At 41.8% G+C, this 22,256-nt stretch overlaps 1 protein-coding gene and 1 long non-coding RNA gene across 2 annotated transcripts in view; both read left to right on the top strand.

Moving 5' to 3' along the window:
- The window catches only part of LOC311433659, a 41,178-nt gene extending 27,452 nt beyond the window's left edge, over nt 1-13,726 (top strand). The window contains exons 2-3 of the long non-coding RNA XR_014690876.1: nt 9,109-9,219; nt 12,649-13,726. This is a non-coding gene — a long non-coding RNA (uncharacterized lncRNA). The remainder of the gene's footprint in view (nt 1-9,108; nt 9,220-12,648) is intronic.
- Nucleotides 13,727-14,779: 1,053 nt separating this feature from the next.
- Nucleotides 14,780-22,256, top strand: part of HHAT (hedgehog acyltransferase) — a 166,729-nt gene continuing 159,252 nt past the window's right edge. The window contains exons 1-4 of the mRNA XM_084512996.1: nt 14,780-15,082; nt 16,332-16,399; nt 18,824-18,937; nt 19,115-19,309. Of these exons, the coding sequence (XP_084369122.1) occupies nt 14,962-15,082; nt 16,332-16,399; nt 18,824-18,937; nt 19,115-19,309 (498 nt within the window). The 5' untranslated portion in view covers nt 14,780-14,961. The remainder of the gene's footprint in view (nt 15,083-16,331; nt 16,400-18,823; nt 18,938-19,114; nt 19,310-22,256) is intronic.

Genomic DNA, 22,256 nt, shown 5'->3' with positions numbered 1-22,256 from the left:
GTTGAAGTCAGGCCCATGAGGGTGTCTGTTTTTTTCACAACTGTATTATGACAACGATGAGAACGCTGTGATTGCAATGTTTAGGATATCTTTATCCAGTTTCAGTCTTATGTACATGTATCTTTCAACATAAGGATGAGCGTGAAATCAGTGAATCAGTGAAAAGTATCTGGTGTCACACCAAGCACAGGTACTCAAACCTTTAGTTGCATCAGTATGTTTAATGTGAATGCTTACCTATCAAATTATCAAATTGCTTATGGTGCCTTTTCAGAACACCTTTTTCCCCTGGTAACACTGTCTGAAGTTCTGAGAATGCCACTCCATACTTAAAAATTGCATTTAGCTATATGACCATGCACTCAACGACATACAAATCAGTATTTCCACTAAGGCTTGTTTAATTCAAGTTGCATAAACACGTAGTGTAATAAGGGATAGCAAAATTTCTAAAGTATTCAAAATATTTCTGTGAAATTATTTCTGTTGTCAACACAGAACTATGACCAGGGCCTTGACAGTTTCTTGCCACAGAAAATCTTCATGTGTGCATGGGGCCAATGCATATGAATATATACAAAAAAAAAAAAAAAAAAAAAAAAAACATTTGTAGTGCTCAGAATAGTAATGTAGAAATCCATTTGACATCTCTTTCCCCAGAAGACCATACTCTGAAACGTGCTGGGATGTAAGTTCAAAAATCCTCAGAAATTTCTCACCACAGTGTGTCATATGTCAACCATGTGAATGTGTACATACAGAGTAGAGCCCTGTGAGCTGTTCAGCCTCCCTAAATTCTCTTCACACCCTATGAAAAACTCATTTAGGTTTTCCTAGCCTCTTTCTTGGAGGTTTTCACTAGTGAATTAATTAAATCTGTTGCTACTTGGAATGCAATGTTTCATGAGATATTATGGAAAAACTTCTTTGTCAGGAGGGTACTGTATCTCCAGAGCAGGTTACACAGAGAGATGATGGAATTTTCTTCCTGGAAACCTTTCAGGACTTGACTAGGTGAAGCCATGGCTCCCCTGAAACACTGCCCTGAGCAGGAGGTCAGACTAGCTCACCTCTGGAGGTCTCTTCCAACTTACATTTTAGTTTTAGCTTTCATGCGTTTTTTTTCTCCACTATCTCACGTAATCTTTCTGTGCAATGTTTACAACTGAAGTTGAGGTGTTCTTCAGTAGAATTAATTCCTTTACTTTTTTGTTATCAGAATAGTCTTTTTTTTTTTTTTTTTTTTTTCCCACACCATATGATAAGGTAGTTATGGGATCCAGGGCTCTGCTGTGATCTGTATTGATGGAGGCCTGCAGAAGTACAGTTAAGGGAGATTGTTTCTGTCTACTGCTCTGGTGTGAAGCAGTGGAACAGAATTACTGAAAAAGCATAAATATATATGTATGTATGTATATTTGTGTGTGTTCTAAACAGCTGTGGCCTCAGAAGGGACTTCTGGGTACATTCTTCAGAACAAATTATCCATTTAGTTCATTTTCTACTACTCACAGTAAGCAAGGTTAAATTGTATTCATAAGCTATTTGACATTCCTTTTTAGTCTGAAAACTTCATAGCAGAGAGCATGACTCTTGTTTACTGATGAAACCACTTGCTGCAGTTTCAGGTGCTACACGATGTATTATAATAAGTATGGTTTACAGAGGAAAACCTTCAAAACAATCCAGAAAATAATTACTGATTATTATAAATTGGTAAAAGTATGCAATAATGGTAAGGGTAAAAAAAAAAAAAAAAAAAAAAAAAAAATTTTTGGAATGATAAACTGAGTTTTTTATTCCCCATCTGCTCAACCAGTGCAAAGGGAAGATCTTTCTTGTGCTTTTTCTTAATCTGACTGAAACTAAGTGTATGTAGATGTAGTTCCTGATGATATTCTGATGGTATTGCCAAATATTACTCTTGTGAGGACTACCATAGCCACATCTGAAAACTAGTCAGCTGCACAGTAGGTTCATCCCCAGATTTCCAAATCTGACCTTGAGTTTGTTGAAGGTATCATACATTTACTCACCCAACACCTAGGCTAAGGTGCAGATCAAAACCAAGGCTACAATACGGGAACCTTTTAAGGGTCCACGAACCACAACAAACATGCAGGCTGTCAGGAATTGGTCATACCGTGACAAATGATGTAATTCAGAAGGACTAATGGCAACTCCATACATGCATGTGATACCTAGGTGGGGGTGGATATTACACACTGGTTTTCAGAAGATCCCAGTGTTGTGTCCCTGTACCGTGATGAAATAATGCAAGCTTGCTGTAATGCTTCTGATTAGTTTTTTTCATTGGTTAAGTGTGCTGCCATTTGATACCCTGATGGAGAGATTTTTGGAGAGGAGGGCTGAGCCTTGTGAAACCTCAACATTCTTTCTTTCCACTGTGGGCAGCCGAGTTAAGCTCTTATTAAACTCAGCTTTTTCTAATTTTGTAATTCACCTCCAGACATTTGCTTTTGCTCCAAACACAATATTAGCTGTAGATGTTTGTCTGTGTTTGTGTGTGGGTTGTTTCATTGCTTGTTGTCTGAGTTGTCCTTCTCTGTTGTCAGGTAGGAATTACATATCTGATCCTTTTTTGGCTATACAATAGCTTGCTAATCATCAGACTAATGCTCTTGAATTCAGGACTTCACTGAGGTTTACTGCTGGAAAACATATGTATTTAGGTACATTGAAGGTAACGTGTTCATGTTATGACTTCTATTTACTTGCAGTGGTACATAAGCTATGTAAGTCCCATGGCATCGAAGAAAATTTAGCTGAAGTGAATTCACTCCAGTATTGTTTCTTAATCCAGCAGAATGTTCTTTCCTTTTCCTGGAAAAACCCTCTTCCAAGTCAGCTGCTTGAAAAGTACCAAGTGACAAAACGCAGATAGCAAGCGGAGTGTTTGTTTGAGTTCATGCCTATTGCAGCACTGTTCTGGAAAGTGTTTGTATGTAGGCCTTTAATAAACTCCCTGTAGAGATCAATTACCATGATTTGTCTCATTACTATGGGTAAGAGGTTTTGGGGGGCCGTTGTTGAAATGTTTCTCCAACTGGAAGAGGCTTGAATGCTTTCATTCAGGCAGAATAAAAAGAGAACAGGAAGCAGAACACAGCATCTCTAAGGAGAAATAATGACTGAAATAGTCCTAGAAAAAGGACTCTTTGCAGCATTTCCAGGTCTTGTAGGACAACTCCGTCTGTGTGTTTTAGGCTTGTTCACAGGTAGCTCAGAATGTAGGTCAACAGGAGATGTGTAGGAAGGAGAATAAGCACTGATAAGTTAATACTCTTGACAAAGTTCTCTCGCTATAAGGTTTCAGGATAATCAAAACCAGTTTAGCATTTGAGGAAAAGCACCATGAAATGGAGTAATGGAATTAGCTTTTATGTTTTTCCAGGAACCTAAACCACATTTCCTGTCACAACTGTATATTATTAATACAAGGCATCTGCTAAATCGGAGCTGCCCTAAAATGTGCACAAATACCACACGTCTGGTTTAAATCATTTATTTTTTGACTTTTGCGGTGAAAAGCTAAAGCAAGATGCTGCCTTAACCCATCATAAAAAAGAGTATGATTTGGAATACAGCGGATTTTCAGCATGGCCTCTCAGACAGATAGTATAATTCTGTTCATTTAGCAGCCAGGACTGTTACTGCCTGCATTTTTATGTCTTGCTTCCCTTTCATTTTGTATTCCGTGGTTGCAGCAATTAGTTTCCAGGCTCAGAGGGAAACGAGCAGCTCACTTTCCCAGCTCTGTCCTTTAGAGCTGGGAGTAGAAAGTTGTTTGTTTTCTGGGTTTCAAGAGGGGAAGGCGTGAGACAAAAGTCATCCTTTCTCACATTGTGACCAGCCTTGACTCAAGGCAAAGGGCCCAAAGCCTGATAACAAAGTGGGATCGTCTCGGGAATATAATGTCTGGAATATAATTTCCCAGGGGACTAACGCCCTACCCAGACATCTTTCCACATTAATACCCACTCCAAAAAAGAAAGACTATTACCACATTTCATTACAGATTACTTCAACATATAACAAGGATGACAGAGGCTTCTTTGGGAGCCAGACAAGCCTGGAAGTCTGGCACGGAGTCCTGGACCATGAATCGGGACAAGGCTCAGAAATTCCTGTGTAGTTTCCCCAGCTGCTTCCAAAAGGCCTGTGTGGAAGGGCTCTGGATAGTGTAACAGGTATCTGTGTCTGTGTGCTGCCTGTGTCGTAGCCCCACCAACATGATGAACAGTGTGAGAGCGTATCTAAAATCCCATTTGCTTCCACTTGATGAATTACCAGAGGCCTCCACAACTGGCATAAAATTTGGCCAAATGTAGCTGTAAACTGAGAATAACGTGAGGACCCTGACATGGAGATCAGTTTCCCTGCAGAGCTGACCAGCTGGTTTTCAAGCCCTGAACAATTCCTTTTTATGCTAACAACTGACAGCATCTTATTCCCCTCAAGCTAGTGGTGCCAGTGATGCCCAACTGCCTCAACCTCAGTCCTAGTGCTGTCTCTGCTTCTGAAAGGCTCCATCTGTTCACAGGGATTGTGCCCTGAGAAAATCCCACAGCACTTTAAAGGACTCGCTCTTAATGAAAAATTAAAACATACTGAAATGAACAGAGTGAGGAGCCTGTCTTCTGCTTTTTTCATTATTGTAACTACATCTTTTTTTTTCCCCTATCCTCGGTCTGCGGTGATCCATTGGCTATGTCTAACTTATGGATTCTGAGATTAAAGGACAAAATGCTTTGCTAGTTCATGTCTTTAGTGCTGTGCAGGTTTATACCAGCTGTGGATCTAAATTGGGTATGCTAAAAACCCTTCTGCAGACTAGTCAATTGGCATTTCACGTATGGAGGAGTAACCTGCCTATCCAGCCGTATACCTGGCTTCAGCTCAGAGTGTTGTAGCTGTAAAATAACAATGATAACCAGAATGCAAAAGTGAAAGGAGGATTTTTCTAACCTATTTCTTGGAAACAGATTTGGGGATCTGAAAGTCAGGCTGGGTGTTTTAATATTTGTACATCAACCAGTATAAAGATTTTGCAATTAGAGATCATTAATAATTTCCTTGGTTGGTGACCAAAGCCAAATCCTGTTTATCCATTTTGGATCGTGAAAAGCGAAAATATTACTTGAAGTTTATTTTCCAATGGGATAGTTATCTCTGTATTTCATCCATCACATTGTAATCATCTTCAGAGAAAAGAAAGAATAAATGTTCTCATTAAATTCAGAGACAGGCTTTTTTTTATACTTTTTTTTTTTTTTGACAAGTTGCTCGTTCTTTGAAGAGGCTAATATCTGATGATGGAAATTGTAAAGAATAAATAAAAAAGCTTTGTGGAGAACGATTTACTTAAAATGACACTGTCAAAGAGCTTTTCATAAAAATTAAAAAAACAAATCACAGTGTTTGTGATGAAAACACTATTGAAACTGCAATCTGCTTACTCACCTGGTGGTATTTTCATGTTCTTATTTAACGAACACATTCTGTGTTTTGTTATTGTAAGGCTGCCTATGGGAGCTGGGCTGGTAGCACGACTCTCTCCTCAAAGACAGAAGTCTCATTTAAGCGAATCAGTCCTATTCAGCAAACCACTTGAGCATGCACTTCAGTTCCATTAATGTGAACCCTTTTCTTACCTGGAGCCTGAAGGGTCCCCAGTAGCCACACAAGGTTTTGTGCTTGTTCTTTGCATTAGGGACAGATGCTTTGGGTATGGTTTGTGTATTGGGATGGGAATGCTCTCTTTGGTGGTGCACGCAGCTCCCATTTCCCTGCGAGGGCAGTGCACATTGATAGCCGAGGGAGAATGGGCTGCTTGGTGAATGGGAATCACCTCTTGAGGAGGACAGAGAGTGATTTAACACCTTCAAAATGAAGTTGTTCTGGTACTATGCCAGCTCCAAAGTGAATGCTCTTAAGAAAGCAGACATGACCAAATGAAGCTCATGTGGACTGTTAAGCACCTGGACTTTTTCTTTCAAATAATAATTTCCTCATTCCTGGAAGCCCATCACATAAGTGTGCCCAATGAAATACACCTCTTTGCTGCCAGGTGGAGGTAACTTTTCCTTAGTTAAGGCAGTGTCTGTCCACATGAAGAAAAGCAGATCCACACTTAGCAGATGTATTTGTATATATGAGATTGTAATTTGGACCTGTATGATGTTTCTACTTGAACACGTGATGAAAAGCTTCCCTCTCGTACCTACAAAACACTTGGCTTAGCTGGGAAGTAATTCTTTCGGAGAAGTGCGGTCAGAAGTCAGGAATGGCTATGTACTTCTGTAGGCCTCCTCGCCTGCCAAAGCATTACTGAAGGGCAGAAAACATCCCAGAGAAGATCACATCAGTGGTGCTGGGCTTGGAGGCTTATATGAACTCTGTGGGGGCAGCTGTGAGCATGATTGAGTGGTGCTTGTACCCAGTTTGACTGCAGCCCCCTGCACAAAATGTCAGTGTTTTAAACATACTTCCTTGCCCTGCTGCTGGCTCCTGCTACTGTCCCCTGGCTGCAGGGCTTCCCAGGAGTGCCTTCTACTCCTGGACTCCATTTTAACCTGTGGGTACTAGATTAGGATCCATGGACTGTTGGCTTGTCCTCTCTGTTTGTGGGCTCTTCTGTGTACAGATAGTGCTTTCTTGTCCATCAGAGCTGGAATCTGCTGTTCCTTTTGACCAACATCCCTTTTCAGGATGTCTTACTCTCAAACTAATTTTCTAATCCAGCTATGATCTCATGTAAGGAAGATGTTAGAGTCTCTGCCACTTCAGCTTTCTCCGATTCAGATACTTGAACAGCTACACAGCCAATACAAGCTGCCAGCCAGCTCCTGAAACAAAGTTAAAAAACAGATGCATTGCCCCGGTAAAGTGGCATTATCCAGTCCTAATTTTTCAAACTGTACTGCACCTATTTTGTGTGCTCTTAACAAAAGGAAAAAAAAAAAAAAAAAAAAAAAAAAAAAAAGCTGTTGGCCATACTAGTGGAATATCTACCCCACAGCTAAGTCCACATGATTTTTTTTATTTTATTTTTTTTGTTAATCACACAAGTTTAGACATGGTTTTCAAGCATGATGAATAGAGAACAATGTCCTGTTTGTGTGGGTGTGTGTGCTGTCAAGCAGGCGAGGTTTAAGTGACTGCAGATTTTTGAATGGGAATCAGAAAAGGTTATTTGGAAATGGACAACTTTTGCTCCTGCACAGTTTGTGTCTGAACATCTGGCATTCACAGATTGCACTGGATGAAAGTATTAGTAGTAAATAAGATTTGCTGGTTTCTTCCCCAGAAAGAGCAATACCAAGAATAGAAGTGGTAACAGAGCAGAAAATTATCAAAATTTGTAGTGTGCACTTAAGCTGCTTTTAACAATTATTTTCTTCTGTCTTTTTTTTTTCCCCCCACTCAGCCTCAAGAAATGACTAGTTTTAATGAAAAAGAAAAGATGCTGATGTTATACAGTAGTGCAAAACAAACCAATTTGTTGAAAATTACTGTTGAAAAGTATTCTTTGCTAATAGGTCACATTTATTCTCTTGAAACATTGTACAAATTTTTAAATCCTTCTGAGGCTGTACTGAATGTTTTTCATCTTAACAATAATGTTTTGAGGAATCACAGATAGCAGACAGCTCAGGAAGGGAACATAAGTGCCCTCCCGAAGCACTCTTTACCGTAATATCATACTTCTCTGCCTATTTTCTCCCCTCTTCAGAAAATACCCCCCGAAATTACTTGCTTTCAAGCTATAATAACTTAGCAATTTCTTCATTTATGCCCTTCAAGAAGGTATATATCTAACTTACAGTTGTTTCATCTGCCTCTTCTGTTGATTCCCCCCGTTTCAGAAAATGGCCATAAATGAGAGTAGCTATTGACGCGAAGAATACTGACGTGTTATTTTAACATATTTATTCCCTGTAAACATTCATTAGTTAAAAAGGAATGCTTTTCTCAAAGCACTCCTTGGCACATTTTTAAAACACAATTATCCAAATAGACTACTCCAAGAGCAGATATGGCCTGGGCATTAATAATCCAGTAGCTGAAGGCTCGTTGGCTCTGGTGAGAAAGCCAGAACTCCTTTTAGTTCGGGAAAGCAAATGTGCCTTCCCGCATGCCCTGAAGGATGATAAAGCTGGACTGTTACTGGTAAGAGTTTGTCTTCAGAAGGGAAGGATGAAGAATTGTTCTGAGCAAGACAAAACCTGAAGCTCCCAGTCCCAGCTCTGACTCTCTCCAGAGCTTTGGGTCAGTCACTTGATCGCTTCACCTCCATTTCTTTATCTGTAAGACGGTGATAAGGCTACTTTGTTTTGCCACATAATTTGACAGGATGTTGGGAAATTAATGCTTGGAAAACACTTCAACGATAAAAAGTGCATTTCAAGTGTGAGCTTTAATGCAAACAGCTCATAAGAATGGTGTTCTGCATTCTGTTATAAAGCAATCAGGACAGATTAAGTGCTTAAGTCATACCGCAGGACCTACAGCTGTGTTTTTAGAGCAATCCATGCTAGTGTTTCCTTAGAAAATGCTACAGAAAGTGAAAACCAAAAATGCTTCCCACTGTTGCCTTGCGGTAAGAATGTTGCAACTGAAATGGCAAAGAGAGAGATGTTCAGAGTTTTTCACTCAAAATGGCCACAGAGCCTTCAGCTGAAAGCAAGCTGACAACTTGGTGGGGAGTGGTACGGCGCAGCCAAGGCTTCTGAGCACAGGTCAGGGGCAGTCATGCAGCTCAAGTGTCCTTTGTGCGGCTGCAGATCAAGTAGCAGCAAGTCTGGAGCTGAACAAAGCAGGCCATCTGGGAGGGCTGTGTCCCAGACAGTGCTGAGAAAGCTTGTAGGGAGTCTCTGAACCTGGTGAAGGTCCCTCCGCTCTCCCTAAGGGCTGTGCTGAGCACACTTGCCCCACAGTCAGAGTGGGTCCCACCTTCCCCACCCCTAATGCAGCCATCACCACTTTCTATTAAAAATATTAATGGATACGTCCCTTTGGCACAACCTAGAGCTCAGAGCAAACCTCAGGATGCAGGAGTGGTGACAGATCCTTTATTCTCTTCAGCCTCAGAGTTTCCAACCATCTCCATCACAGAAGCAAGCAAAGACCAATGTGATGGGAGAGGAGGCGAATCCCCTTCTTGTTTGCCACCAAGAAGCTCTCAGACTAAAGAAGGTAGGAAGCTTACGGCAGTCCATGGTAGATGTGAGGCTTCAGACCTATTTCAAACCTACAGCAGTCAATGAAGACATTGTGTACTGAAAGCAGTACCTGGTCCTCAGGCAGCAATTCGATGTATTTGCAAATCACGTTGCAGTTAAAAGCCACAGTTGGCAGTGACCCACTTTTTTATTGTACACAATGTTACTCAGTTGATTTGTGCTAGTCACAGAGCAAAATTTTGGCATTTCAAATAGCTGTAAATATTTATGAGTTCAGTTCAATTTTTGTTAATATTTTAGCACCATTATATGGACAGATTATCTGCAAAGGGTGAGATGTTGCTGGCATTTTGCACAAGCACCAAGAGGGCTTTTGAATTTTTTTCCTATTGAAAGGCATAATCTCCAGAACAATCTAAAAAATGCTTCAAGTATGACAGAGCACTTCTTATCGTTCATATACATTTATGGTCTGCTGCATAAACACATAAACAGAATAGAAGATGTCTATCTGCTTCCTAAAGTCAATTTTTTATGAGTTGGAAGCTCTTTCTGGAGTACTACCCTCTCTTTGAGGAAAGGTAAAAGATAAAGCGGAGATAAATTAGCAGGCAATCAGTGCACAAAGCAAGAAAGCTGCTCAGATAAAACATATAAAAACATTTATTTTCTGAAATATCCTTAGAGGAAGGCTCCTCCCGTCCAGTAATATAGTGTTCATGTAATTCTTAAGATGTCATCCATATATTCAGATAGGAAAGCAACTATAAGCATTATTTATTTATTTATTTATTTTACAATTTGGAGGCAGATGCAGACAGTATGTGTGTGTAGAGGAAATGGGACCCCACAGCCATAAGGTCACAACTGCACCAGGTAGCCAAGGAGCATGCGTCAAGTTTCCGAGCCCACTGAATAGCTGGGTACTGCACAGGGCTGCGCTGGCTCCATTTGTGGTGCTGGGAACAGTCAGCTCCACTGAGCCTTCTTAGTTCCACGGACCTTAAAAAGACAAAAGAAAAATACTCTGCCAAATAGAAATACACATAACCGACCTGGAATGATACTTACGCTTCCTTGTTCACAAGGCTAGGGCAAACAATAGGAAGTAAGGGATAAATCAGTAAATTGCAGTTTGTTGTGGCAGCTGAAACGATCCTTTACTGGCTGTTTACGTAAAGTAGAGATGTCAAGAGATGGAGACTTTAGACAACTTGCTCAGTAGGCAGGGAGGGAGAGCTTTCTGTCTGGATATTTTTGGTCAATTGTATAGTAATCTGAGATGTTGGGGATTTTTTGCTACATTTATTCCAGTCACTGAAATGGTTAAAAAGGCATTGTTTTCAGCAATATGACTATGGATTAAATATAGATGCACACAGATAGGAGTAACTTCCTATGCCTCCGAAAAAGATGTGGATAATGAGGTATAATAGAAACAGATTTGCATCTGATTTGCAGCCTCAATATATCTAGATTTTAAACACCTTAAGGATAGCTTCACATTTTGTCACCTACTTGCCCTGTCTCAGGTCAGGTGGGAATCTTGCCCTCATTTGTATAAATTTAAATTATAATTGAGTAAGCTTGCTGTGATGTGGCCTTTTTTTCTTTTCTTTTCTTTTCTTTTTTTTTTTTTTCTTTCCTGAATTTCATTCCAGTTTTTTAAAAACAGTAAGAAAAGTATCTGAAGAAGGGATTTTTGAAGGGTCTCTTCTAGTAGTGGGTTATTCACCTCCTCACTAGGAATCGTGAGAAGTTTCAATATGATGGCTAGGGTAGGTAGGAGTCGACTCGCGTTCCACATAAATCTCATAATGTGGCACTTAGAATTTGGACAGTATTTAAAGAATATTATGCTGAAAACGAAAGCAAAGCAAAACACAGCTTTGTGTTTAATAGCTGACTATAAAAGGGGGCAAGCTGTGCAGGGACTGCTAAGTAAGACTCAAGCATGATCAAAGTAGCACAGCTGAACTTCATCCCAGCTACAGTAACTGTACCCGAGTAAACCCTACATCCAGGTGGGGGCAAGGACTCAGCTTACAGTTCTGCTTTCACTGGAAGGAATGAGGAATTCATTCAAGTAATGAGGAATGAAATCCCTTGAAGGCTCTGACCAGGAGCTACGGTTTTCAGGGCTTAGGTTTATCAAGGCATGTGGTGTGTTTATGAGGAAACCTCTGAGATGTTCAGCATGAATCCGATGGTGAACTGCTTAGTTACAATACTGTATTAATTTGCTGTATTTTTCCATAAGTAATCTTATGAATCCCCAGTCAGAAGCATGATGGTAATTTTCCAGCCATAAAGCATGAAACAAGTTCTTGAAGATGCAAGGGATTCATTAAAAAGAAACCAGCAAAATGATTTTATCTGTGTGCACAGAAACACTGACTTTATGATTGCAAGGATCTCTCTATAAGTAATGTCTGCATATATGTTGCTAAAAGTGATGGAAAAAAAATGATCTTTGCATTTCCCAGTTTGGAGGCTGGGAGTCAGAGGAGAGAGAAACCTGTAAAGAGGGGAGTATCTGCAAGACTATAGTGTAATGTTTCCTTTTCACAAAGCCAAGCAAAACAAGACAAAAAAGGGCAAACTTACGTGTTTTCTCCCTAGAATTCGTAACTTTGTGCCTGAGATCTCTTGAGGGAGGGTTCGCATTAACCCCACTTATGTTGTATTTAACTTGGCTATTGAAGACTCACTTGGCTCTTTTTGTAAATACCACACCTTTTATATTTCTGACTTTCCCCATTTTTAATACTGCTGTTTTGCTACATGGAGATTTCTTGTCATGCTTGTTATTTCTTTAAAATGTACGTAGCTAATCCTCCTGTATGCTGCTGAGCTTCTAATATGCAGACTCTCAGTAGATGCTGGTTGTGTCCCATCATTAAGATGTTGGGTGCATGAGGTATTACCATATGATTTACAGAGGATGAATGAAAACAAGAGGCTCAGCTCAACGCTGTGATATATAAACCTACAAAGGTAAGTTCTAGGGCACAGCTTGTAATTCTCAGGTGGAATTTATATTCAGAAAAACAAGAACCCCAGTGATTTAGCCTGCATGAGGACTCTACTGCTGAATTCATAAACACTCACTCTGACTTCTTAATTTAATTTTAAAAATTACAAGTTGAAAAAAAAAAAAAAAAAAAAAGGTTTTCCCCAACACAGGAGCTTTGGTTTATTTTTATTATTATTATTATTATTTTTCCCAGGGGCAGAATGCCTAATTTCCCACCTTATTGTCTTTTACTCCCCCACCCTGTCCCTTCACCATGGTCATGAAGAGGCCCTAGTAATTAACTGTTCTACAAGGAGCTCACCTCTGGAAAACCTGCACAGAAAGTCAATAGTAAGGGCCCTGTTAAAAGATCTGCTCTCTCTTCTTCTTAATTCTGGATTATTTTATTTTATTTTTTTGTTTTAGCTTCTGATGATCACATCTACAGTGGCATCACATAAGAAAGGGAGACTCAAAGAGCATTTGAACTTCACAGTTAAAAATCAACACTTCAAATTCAAGTGCATATATCAGCTTCAGAAGAAACAGAAATAAAAAAGGTGACAAGGATGTGTACTAAAGATGGGCTCTCTCTTATAGTGAGGCCTTGACAGATCTGCAGGAGGGTTGGCACTACACCTCTCATCAAGGTGACAGCAGTCAGCCTTCTTGCTGACTCCCAATCATGAAGAAGGACGTGGATCTCTTTGGCAGGTTGTTACCTCTGCACCCTGTAGCCCTTCTGGCAATGAGTAGGAGTGGTAAAAAACCTCAAGCAGAAAAGATACCCCACATTTGTCTTCCTCAAGTCCCAGGGAAGCACTTCCACCATTGTTCTGTTTAAAAAAAAAAATAAAATAAAAAAAAAAAAATCACATTCTTGTTGATCAAATTGTAAGTGGGGCTTTCTGGTATCACTTTTTAAGGTTTTGGCTTTCTAGTTCATCAACTGCCTGTCACTGACTATCGCAACAGCAGGATTCTCTTCTTATTCGTGCCATCCAAAACTGCAAGGGCTGTGTCGGTATGTAGCTCATGCCAGCTATGTTCAACAGCTTAGTTTACAGCTAGTCTTGCAAAGTCATTCATTGAGATTCTTCTCACATTTTACTATATAAAATCGCTTGAATAAATGTGGAGAGAAAAAAAAATCTCATCTAATTTAGAAGTCCAGACAGGAAAATCTTCCAGATGGGACCATTGTCAGAGTTTGTTGGTGTTCTTGCTCAATTAGCTTGGCAGTGAACTTTATGAAAGCAGAGCTGCTTACACGGTCACAGAATATGCATGGCCCCCTGGATGTCACCATATTACTAATTAAAAAGATGTCATTTTCAATGTAACCTGATGTACAAGATGTAACCTCTTCCCATTTTAAAGTGGCAAAACCGCTTCTACACATATACAGTTTGTATTATGCAGCCATCTAGAGGGCCTTCTCTCTGCACTGACTTCATGCTGTCAAAGAGAAACCACAAAACTGTAGGAAAATATAAGCTTTACTGACCCTTAGTGGCCAGAACTGCTAAAGTACTGTAGGAATTCTGAATAAATTTAACAGCGGTGGTATTCTGGTGCTGTTATGCAAACATTGTTATATTTTGGGGAGAGTTGGGGTTGTTTAGTCTGAAGAAGAGGAGGCTCAGGGGAGACCTCATTGCTCTCTACAGCTACCTGAAAGGAAGCTGGGGGGAGCTGGGGATCGGCCTCTTCTCGCACATAACTAGTGATAGGACCAGAGGGAATGGCCTCAAGTTGCACCAGGGGAGGTTCAGGTTGGAAATGAGGAGACATTTCTCCTCAGAAAGAGCAGTCAGGCATTGGGATGGGCTGCCCGGGGAGGTGGTGGAGTCACCATCCCTGGGGATGTTCAAGGAGAGGTTGGACGTGGTGCTTGGGGACTGAGTTTAGTGGGTGACACTGGTGGTAAGGGGATGGTTGGACCAGATGATCTTGGAGGTCTCTTCTGACCTTAATGATTCTGTGATTGTAAGTGGGCAACACAAACGGTTCCACAGGAACAGCAGAGTCCCTGACACCTCCTAAGAGGTGCAGGTAGGACAGGGATATAAAATGCCACCTGAATCTGGAGACAGGTGCTTTGCATCCCTACAGGCATCTTCAGCCAGAAAGGGGAGCAAAAGTAGGTGAGAGCCACGGGACAAGAGACCAGCCTTGTGGCAGCGACTGAGGCAATGTCCACCACCCATCTACTGCATATTTCATGCTGGAAGGCAGCGACGTTTCAGCGACCGAGTTACGTGATGGCGAGACAGGAGCAGCATCCTCCCAAGCACCACCTCAGCCCACCTCATCTCCCCGACAGCCCCCCTTCTCCCCGATACCCCCCGTCCTCCCCAGCTCCCCTGGGGGCTCCCTGGGCTCCCGCAACCCGCTGCGGGCAGCCCTGGCCCCGCTGCGGGAGCCTCCAGCGGCCGGTCCCGGGGCGGAGCCGCAGCCCCGGAGCCGGAAGCGCGGCGGGGCCGGGCCAGGCCGCGGTGTCCGCTCCGTCGCCCGGCAGCGGGGGCACCGGGACGGGGACGGGGGCAGGGGCGATGCGAGATGGCCGCGGGCACGCGTGGGGAGCCGTGAGGCAACCCCCGAGCCTCGCGGGCAGGGGCCGCCAGGCTCCACCAAGGGCTGTGTCCGCCCGCAGCTCCGCGGAGCTCTCGGTGCCGGGCTGCCTCGGTGTTTGCCCGGCTGCTTTTAAGGGCTCGCCGCGGAGCTGCCGCCGGGGCGATGGACGGCAGCGCGGCTGCGGGGCTGCGGGTGCTGCCGGGCTGGGAGATGGCCGCCTACCTGTGCCTGACGGTCGGCTCCCACTTGTATTCTTTCTATGAGGTGCACCGAGTTTCGCAAAGTAAGTCTGCGGGGCCGGTGGCCTCGCGTCTCCCCTGTTTCTTCCCCCGCGCCCCAAAGCATCGGTGCTTTGGCTGGCGGTGAGCTGGCAATGTGAAAGCAACCGCTAGCGAGCTGCCCGTGCTGCCAGGGCTGTGGCTCTAACCGTGTTAAAAGTTTGTGCCTAAAGCGCTGGGAATGCCCTCGGTGATGGTACCTTGGCACTCAGGACAGAAGTGATGGACACCTTTGAAGCTCAGGCTTTCGTAGGAAAAGACCTCGCACCTGTGGGCTGTGCACCTCCCAGTGCATCACATTCATACATTAATGGTAACAAAGTGGATGTTACTTAATGCAGAATAACCCCTAGTTAGAGAACTGTGTGCTGCATCGTGCTAGGTTTTGATGAGCAAGGTGTGCTGTGCTAACTAACCTTGCTGCCTTCCAAATGTGCAAGCTAGTGGCAGTAAAGCCAGAAATGCACTCCCACCGAAGTGGGCAAGTACTTGATAAAAGCACACCGGGGTATGCATGCGTTTTTGCACTCATGAAGAAGTCAAAATGCTTCATTGAAACTAATGGTTGAGGCTTGTTCACTGAAAAGCTTTACTGCACACTTTTTATAAGTTGCCTTCACATCCCATGTCTTCCTTTTCCACTAGAGGGAGATATCAAACAGTCCTAAAAGATAAGGAATTATGATTATTATAGGTCTTGTGTGTTAAATGACTTAAGCTCAGCTGTCTGTTGTGTCTATTCTGCTTATTATTTTAGACTAATTATTGTTTTAAATTAATATTGTTTTTTATGCAAGATGGTAAGTATTCAGCTTAGAGGTGAGGAGGCGCTGGGGGAAACTTAGGCAAGTGTGTAAATACCTGATGGGTGGGGATGAGGAACGGGGAACCAGAAAATGATTCTTTAAGTGTATGTTGGGGTTAATTCCCCCTGTTGTGGTGAATGCACAAAGGGTCTAGTGGTCAAGGCTGTTCAGCATTCCTTATCCAAAGGCTCAGGATGAGCAGAGGTCAAAGTCCAGGATCTGGCTATAGAGGGGCCTCTTGTTTGTGCCTAGTGGGAAGGAGGAAACGGTGCTGGCTTCACGTCAGAGTTCCTTCCTTGCAGACATCTTCCTTTCCCCAGCTCTAAGCATCCACAGCTGTGAAGAAGATGAGGGAAATTTGTTGCTATTTAGAAGCAGAGTGCCCTGTTGCTGACCCTTGCTTTTTTTTAGGATTATGTCATTAATGAAGATTTATTATTCTTTGTAGAATATGAAGGTGAAATTGACAGAAACTTTGGACTGGAACAAGGGACTCTGTTTTGGGGCCTTAGAAAGGTAGGAATAATGAACATTACCAGTACTTCTTATTTTGTTGATTTGCTGCAAGCTTCTGTCCTGCAGTTCCTTAAAGTCTTCCTTGCAGTAAGTTGATGTGTTGAACAGTGTTTTGCTGGAAGCAGAGATCATAGAACAATTTACTGTGCTTCTTATTGGGCTTTTCTTTCCTGTGTTGGTACTTTGTACGGAAACTTTACTGCTAAGTGTTTTAATGTTTTTCCTGTTTCATTGACACATTTTTCTCCCTCCATAGCCAGACTCCCATAGACTCCAGAGTCCAAAGCTCTGTGAAGAACAAGACAAAAATCTCAAAGCACAGGCACTGTGTATTTTTCTTAATGTACAAATAAGCAGATAAGTGCCTCCAAGACAAGAGATACTGTGGTACTTAATCTGCTTTTTCTGATGTTCTGCTCTTTTGTGGGATCAAGCAGGTTTATTTTTCTTGGAGGGGTGGAGTGATATAACATAAGCACTGTTAATTTCTTGTTTCTAGCACCTTTTCCTCTGTGACCTAGGCTAACCTGAACTACCTTTCAATAACATGGAAATAATGCTAACAAAACAGCTCCAAAAGTGTCTTTTGTTCACCAGAGATACAAATTTAACTTCAGAAATTCACAGTAACTTCACAGATTTTCAGTCATAGTTAATTTCCTTTGTTTATTTCTAATGAGGAAAAAGATTTGCCAGGCATATCTAGATTTAAGCACCATAATGGCAGTTTTTTTCTGGTTGCTGGTCTGAGTGTTACTCATTAGTAATATCACTGAATAATCTTCTGTGCTGCTACTTGGCCTTCATGGTTTTGATCATCGTTTACATTTCCTCCAGCCTTTTTTCCATTTTTCATGTCATTTGGCTGTTTGGGTAATGCGTAACATCAGTGACCAGTAGTTGCACCCTTGATTGACCTGTAGTCCCCCATAGAGGAGAACAGATTTTAAGCATTCATGTTTAAAGAAACATGTTTTTGTTTTAAGACAAACTAAATCCCAGATAACACACCCCACTTCTTTTTGAAGAAAATTCACCTTGCAATTAATTTTGAAGGTGATTTAAACGAGGCTAAAAATGCATATCTGTGGAATTATCTTGTTATTTAGGCCCACTGTCACCATTGGTATGGGCCCCTCTACAGGTGCTTTCCAGAAAGCCATAAAATATTCTGGAGATTGGAAGTGTATGAGATGCTGAATTTAGGTCTAGTCATGCAGGCAGCTGTGTGTGTTTGTGAGTCCTAACTTTTAGCAGGGAAATGTGGGCAGACAGATGATCCCTTTTATCTAGTTTAAAATGACATTTGTGTGTTTCAGGAGTTTCAAGCTGACCTGGCTTCACCTGGTCACAGTTAGGCTTTATTGAAACAGTGAGTAAAAATCCTCTTAAAAGCAAGGTGTCATTTCATCCAAACTGTAAGTTTGCCAAGCTAGTTTCCTTATCCCTCAGAAAAGTCTAGGTATGCACGTATGGCAGTCAGGACTTGGTTTCACTTTCACCTTTTCTCACCTGAAAGTCTATCTATTGCCCTCTCTTACTTCTGGAAATAGATATAGTGGTTAGTACTCCATATTCCTTTGTGCTGTCCAGGTTGGATAACATGTTGAATCAATGCGGTTGCATGTGATTTACCTACACTTGTAACCAGGCAGGGTTTCCTTGGCACCATCCTACTTATTTTTGTTTGCAGCTGCTTTGCACTGCCTACCTTTCTGTGAAATCAGGACATCTCAAAAGCAACCCTGAGGAGTGTGTGGGCCATGTGCTTGCCTCCTGCTGAGAGCATGTCTTGGTTTTGTTGTTTTCAATAGGTTTCAGCAAAAGAAAGTGTTCAGGCAAATACTGAAGGTGCCTGGCACTCATTCTTGCTCAATTATCTCTTTCCTGATAATCTGCTAATGAGCATGCAGCAGCACAAGGAAGCTTTGGATTAATTTATCCAGTGATTTGGAGCCTGTCCTGCAGAAAGAAGTGGAATATGTATCTCCCTGTCATGGGAATGCTTAAGAGCTTAGGTGCTTTGAAATTGACTTGGGGTCTGAGCCATCTGCAACCTTGTATTTTGTCAGTGGCAGTGTTTTCATGCTGCACCTGGGGCCCTGCAGGCTCCTGCTGCTGTCGGTTTCGTGTGCAGGTGGGGCAGGTATCAGCTCCCTTTAGTGCACTTCTTTTTCTGTGCTGGCAGTGCCCCTCTGCTCTTCCGTGTCTTTCTGTGGATTTTAGGGCATTTGAAGTCAAAATAGAGTTGTTGGAGCTCACCACTGTAAACAATCAGACAGGATTGCTTAAACAAAAGATTCTTCAGTGATCAAGTTCTGTGGTATTGGATAATGGACCTCGTATGTTACTGAGACATTTTGTTGACCTTTAAGAATATGGCTTTGTGGTTAGGCGTATTTACCAATTCTCTTGTGTGCCCAGGATCCCCTGGATTTTGAGTGGAGCTACTGGGTTGAATGGGGAAGGGAACGTATACTGTGGCTTCTGGCTGGTCATCTGCTGGTATCACAAATGTGCAGACTCTTCATGGAGAAGGTGTGTATGTATTTAACTTACAGTAGTGAATTTCTGTGTGTTCTAGTTAGTTATGTGAAAAGAAAGCCTGCCACTCTACTATGTATAGAACAGTACACGTATTTTTTGCTTTAGAAATAAAGTTTAAAAATTGTTAAGTGTTCTTTTTCTTTCTTTTTTTTTTTTTTTTCTGAACAGTATAAACCATGGTGCTTGATGGTGTATGGAATGGCTTCCTGCTGGTTTCTGTTAGGAATCAAGGGCTTTGCAGTCATCTTGCTATACGCAGCTATTTCGTTTGCTGTGGCTCAGTTTCAGATCTCGCTCCTGACATGGTTGTGCTCTCTTGTCCTGTTATCCACGTTACACATACCAGCTGTGGAAGAAGCCAAGGTAATTTCAGAAGCATGGATTAAGCATCAAATTAATTACAGTGTTATTTGTTGTTACGGTAGCCATCTTTTAGACCAACTACTGCCCCTTCAGTCGGTCTAAACAGAGGTTGGCTTGAAAACCTTCAGGAAGTATAACTGCATATGGGTCACATGAGAGCTTCTACAATTAGAAATGTGGATATGTTCATAAGCTTGGTGAGCACTCACTTTAGTGTGGATTTGGGTGTTTTTTCAAGGCATAAAGTGAAAGGTAGCTCACAACAATAATACATAACCTGATTCATAATGGTGCGTGTGACTGAAGTCACAGTTACTGCTCTTTGGTCTTTTAGATAACAGCTGACACAATCAGGTTAAATTCAGCATACTGTACGTGCTAGCCTGTTTACACGCTTCTTCTAAAGCTTTGGCTATACTTCTTTGAAGCTGCCATCTCTAGCTCTTGCGTTTGTTACTGCCTTTGTTCCCTCCTTCCTCTTTGTTCTATGTTGATGTTGCAGGTCCTGCAGGACTCTCAAACAGCAAACAAGAGGAGTGAAATTGGTGGTGGTCTGATGCTTGAGAAATGCCTGTGGGGTTTTTCTGAGAGAGGTCTGTCACCCATGCAAGGATAAAAGCCTGGGCTGTTCTGTTTGCTTTTGAAGAGACAATCAGGGGCAGAAAGTGGTTCCAAGTGACTTCTCTAGATAAGGCCCAGCCTTCTAGAGCTGTCAGATGGCTCCGCAGCAGAGCTCCTCTTCTGTGCCTGAGACCCGGCTGCATTCTTACTCTGAATTATGCCAAATGAATGGAAGAACTCTGCAGGATAACGTGGCAGTCTCTTACCATGTAAGGGAGTGTTTAAACCTTAACAAGACATCCATGAGCATGCTGTCTACTGTAACTTCTGTTACTTTTATTGATCTCCAGTCTTATTCACCATTCCTGACTTCATCTGTTTTCCTTTGACACCTCTTCTGTCCTACAGCAAAAGTTGTTTCCTTACTTTTCCTCCCTCCTACCTCCTTTCCATTTGCTGTATTTTTCCTGACTGTGGAGCCACATGCAGTGCCTCTCGTGTGACTAGGAATTGCCACTCTGAATTCAGCATGCATGGGAGCAGGCTCAGCAGCTCTGATCAGAGCTGTTCATTCTGCTGCTCCTGCACAGAAGTGCCACTCTTGTACTGCCACCTGAATAGCAAAGAGAAGCTAAAATAGCTTCTTTATAATGTGTGTACTGCTGTTTGGGAAGAGCAGTGGAGGAATTGGTGCCTAATGGCAAACGAATGCTGAAGATGAAGCTAATAGACCCCAGGAACACTTGGGAAGACTTTGTAAATTGGCAAAACAATGTTTGATGTTTAGTGTAAATGCAATCCATTAGAGCTAAAGCTTTCCGTGTGGTGGAAGTTTTCAGTAAAACTTGACTCTGATGTTTAAGAGAAAGTGTGCCTTCAAGAGGATGCCAGAGAGGTCTGGCATTGCTTGAGAAAAGCATCCAGTCGTGATAACATAATGTTGGTATCTTGGCTGACTTTAGCCTGTGATCAGGTATAGCGTTGTGGCCAATTATATGCAAAAAGCACAGCATCAGTTATACAGTGCATAAACTCTGTAGGACACACCTCAATTAAGAGAGGTTCTCAGAAACAGGAATTGGGATGTTGCAGCTGTGCCCGTGATTAAATTTTCACAGCACAAACATACACTACCACCTTGCTGTGAGGTTGGCAACTAGAAATAAAAACATGAGCCTTGCTCTAATTCCTATAAATTCCTATAAATTTGGTTAACTGAAAATGTGTGACTATATCAAAGACCTTAACTGATTTTTTTCTGGTTCTTCTTTTGAAAAGAAGAGGTGACAAGACATTTGTTCAGCGTCAGTGGCCTGATTCCCAAGTCTTGTTTTCCTTCACTGCCACAGAGGCATGTTTGCACACCCTCAGTGACTTCCAGCCTGTGTTCAGAAAATAAATGACTGTCCCTGTATCAAATATTAAATACAGGATAACTGAAAAAGAAATGGGAGACAGGTTTACACTTCTCTCTTCCTATCTTACCTGCTGATTGGTCTGTCTTTTTCTGAGTATTGTAGCCAAAGTATTTTTCTCAGGCTTCTTTCTCTCTCTTTTGGTCAGACCCAGCACATGAGATTATCCTTCATTATTTAAATATGTAGTGGAAACTGGAGGGTAAGACCTGGGGCAAATGTGTTCTTTCATTAATAGCCTGTAGATATTAGTAGAAAGTGATACGGATTTCCCTCCCCACCCGGTTTATAGAACTGGCAATCAATGCTACAGAGTGGTATCCACATGGTTGTTGCTTAAGTATACTGCTAGGAAAGTTGATGAAGGAGCCTTTCTTGTTTATTTGGGGTAGCCTTTGTATCTACTGTAAACATCTCTGTCTATTGCCCAGAAATTGGCAATGTCCCTGTTTGCTGATACAGTTTTTGGAAAGGTTCTGTTCATTATTTTGAATGTTAGGCTGCATTTTGAATGTTAGGCTGGATAGCAGAAGCCAGCACTTGCATTCCTTAAAAGCAAAGTCTGCTGCTGAGGCATTACTCAAAAGCCAATTCAAACTTGTTGGTAACTTGCATGAAATGAAACACTGAATACCTTGCAGGAATTAAATACCATATCTTCTAAATGTTAAATTATTTGTACTTATTCTGAAGGAATTGATATGTAACTTTGGAAGGATTGACTTCACAAGGGTACTAAAGATTGTGCTAGCAATACACAATTACATCCCAGCTCTCTTATAAAGCCATGTGCTTTTGATGTAAGTTTGTCATCCTGACAGAAGGAATAGTTTGGAATTCTACAGTCACAGCAGCAGGCCAAAATTTCGCTTGACCATATGGATACTACATTGGACATGCATTTTAAATTGTCCTCTCTTTCATCTTCCTTTGAAGAATATTGCTGAGTGGCCCACATGCTGTTACTTTTC

The sequence above is a fragment of the Aythya ferina genome (assembly GCF_964211825.1).
Source record: "Aythya ferina genome assembly, chromosome: 3".
Classification (NCBI taxonomy): domain Eukaryota; kingdom Metazoa; phylum Chordata; class Aves; order Anseriformes; family Anatidae; genus Aythya; species Aythya ferina.
Note: the sequence above shows the minus strand (reverse complement) of the source record. Positions and strands in the feature narration are given on the sequence as shown.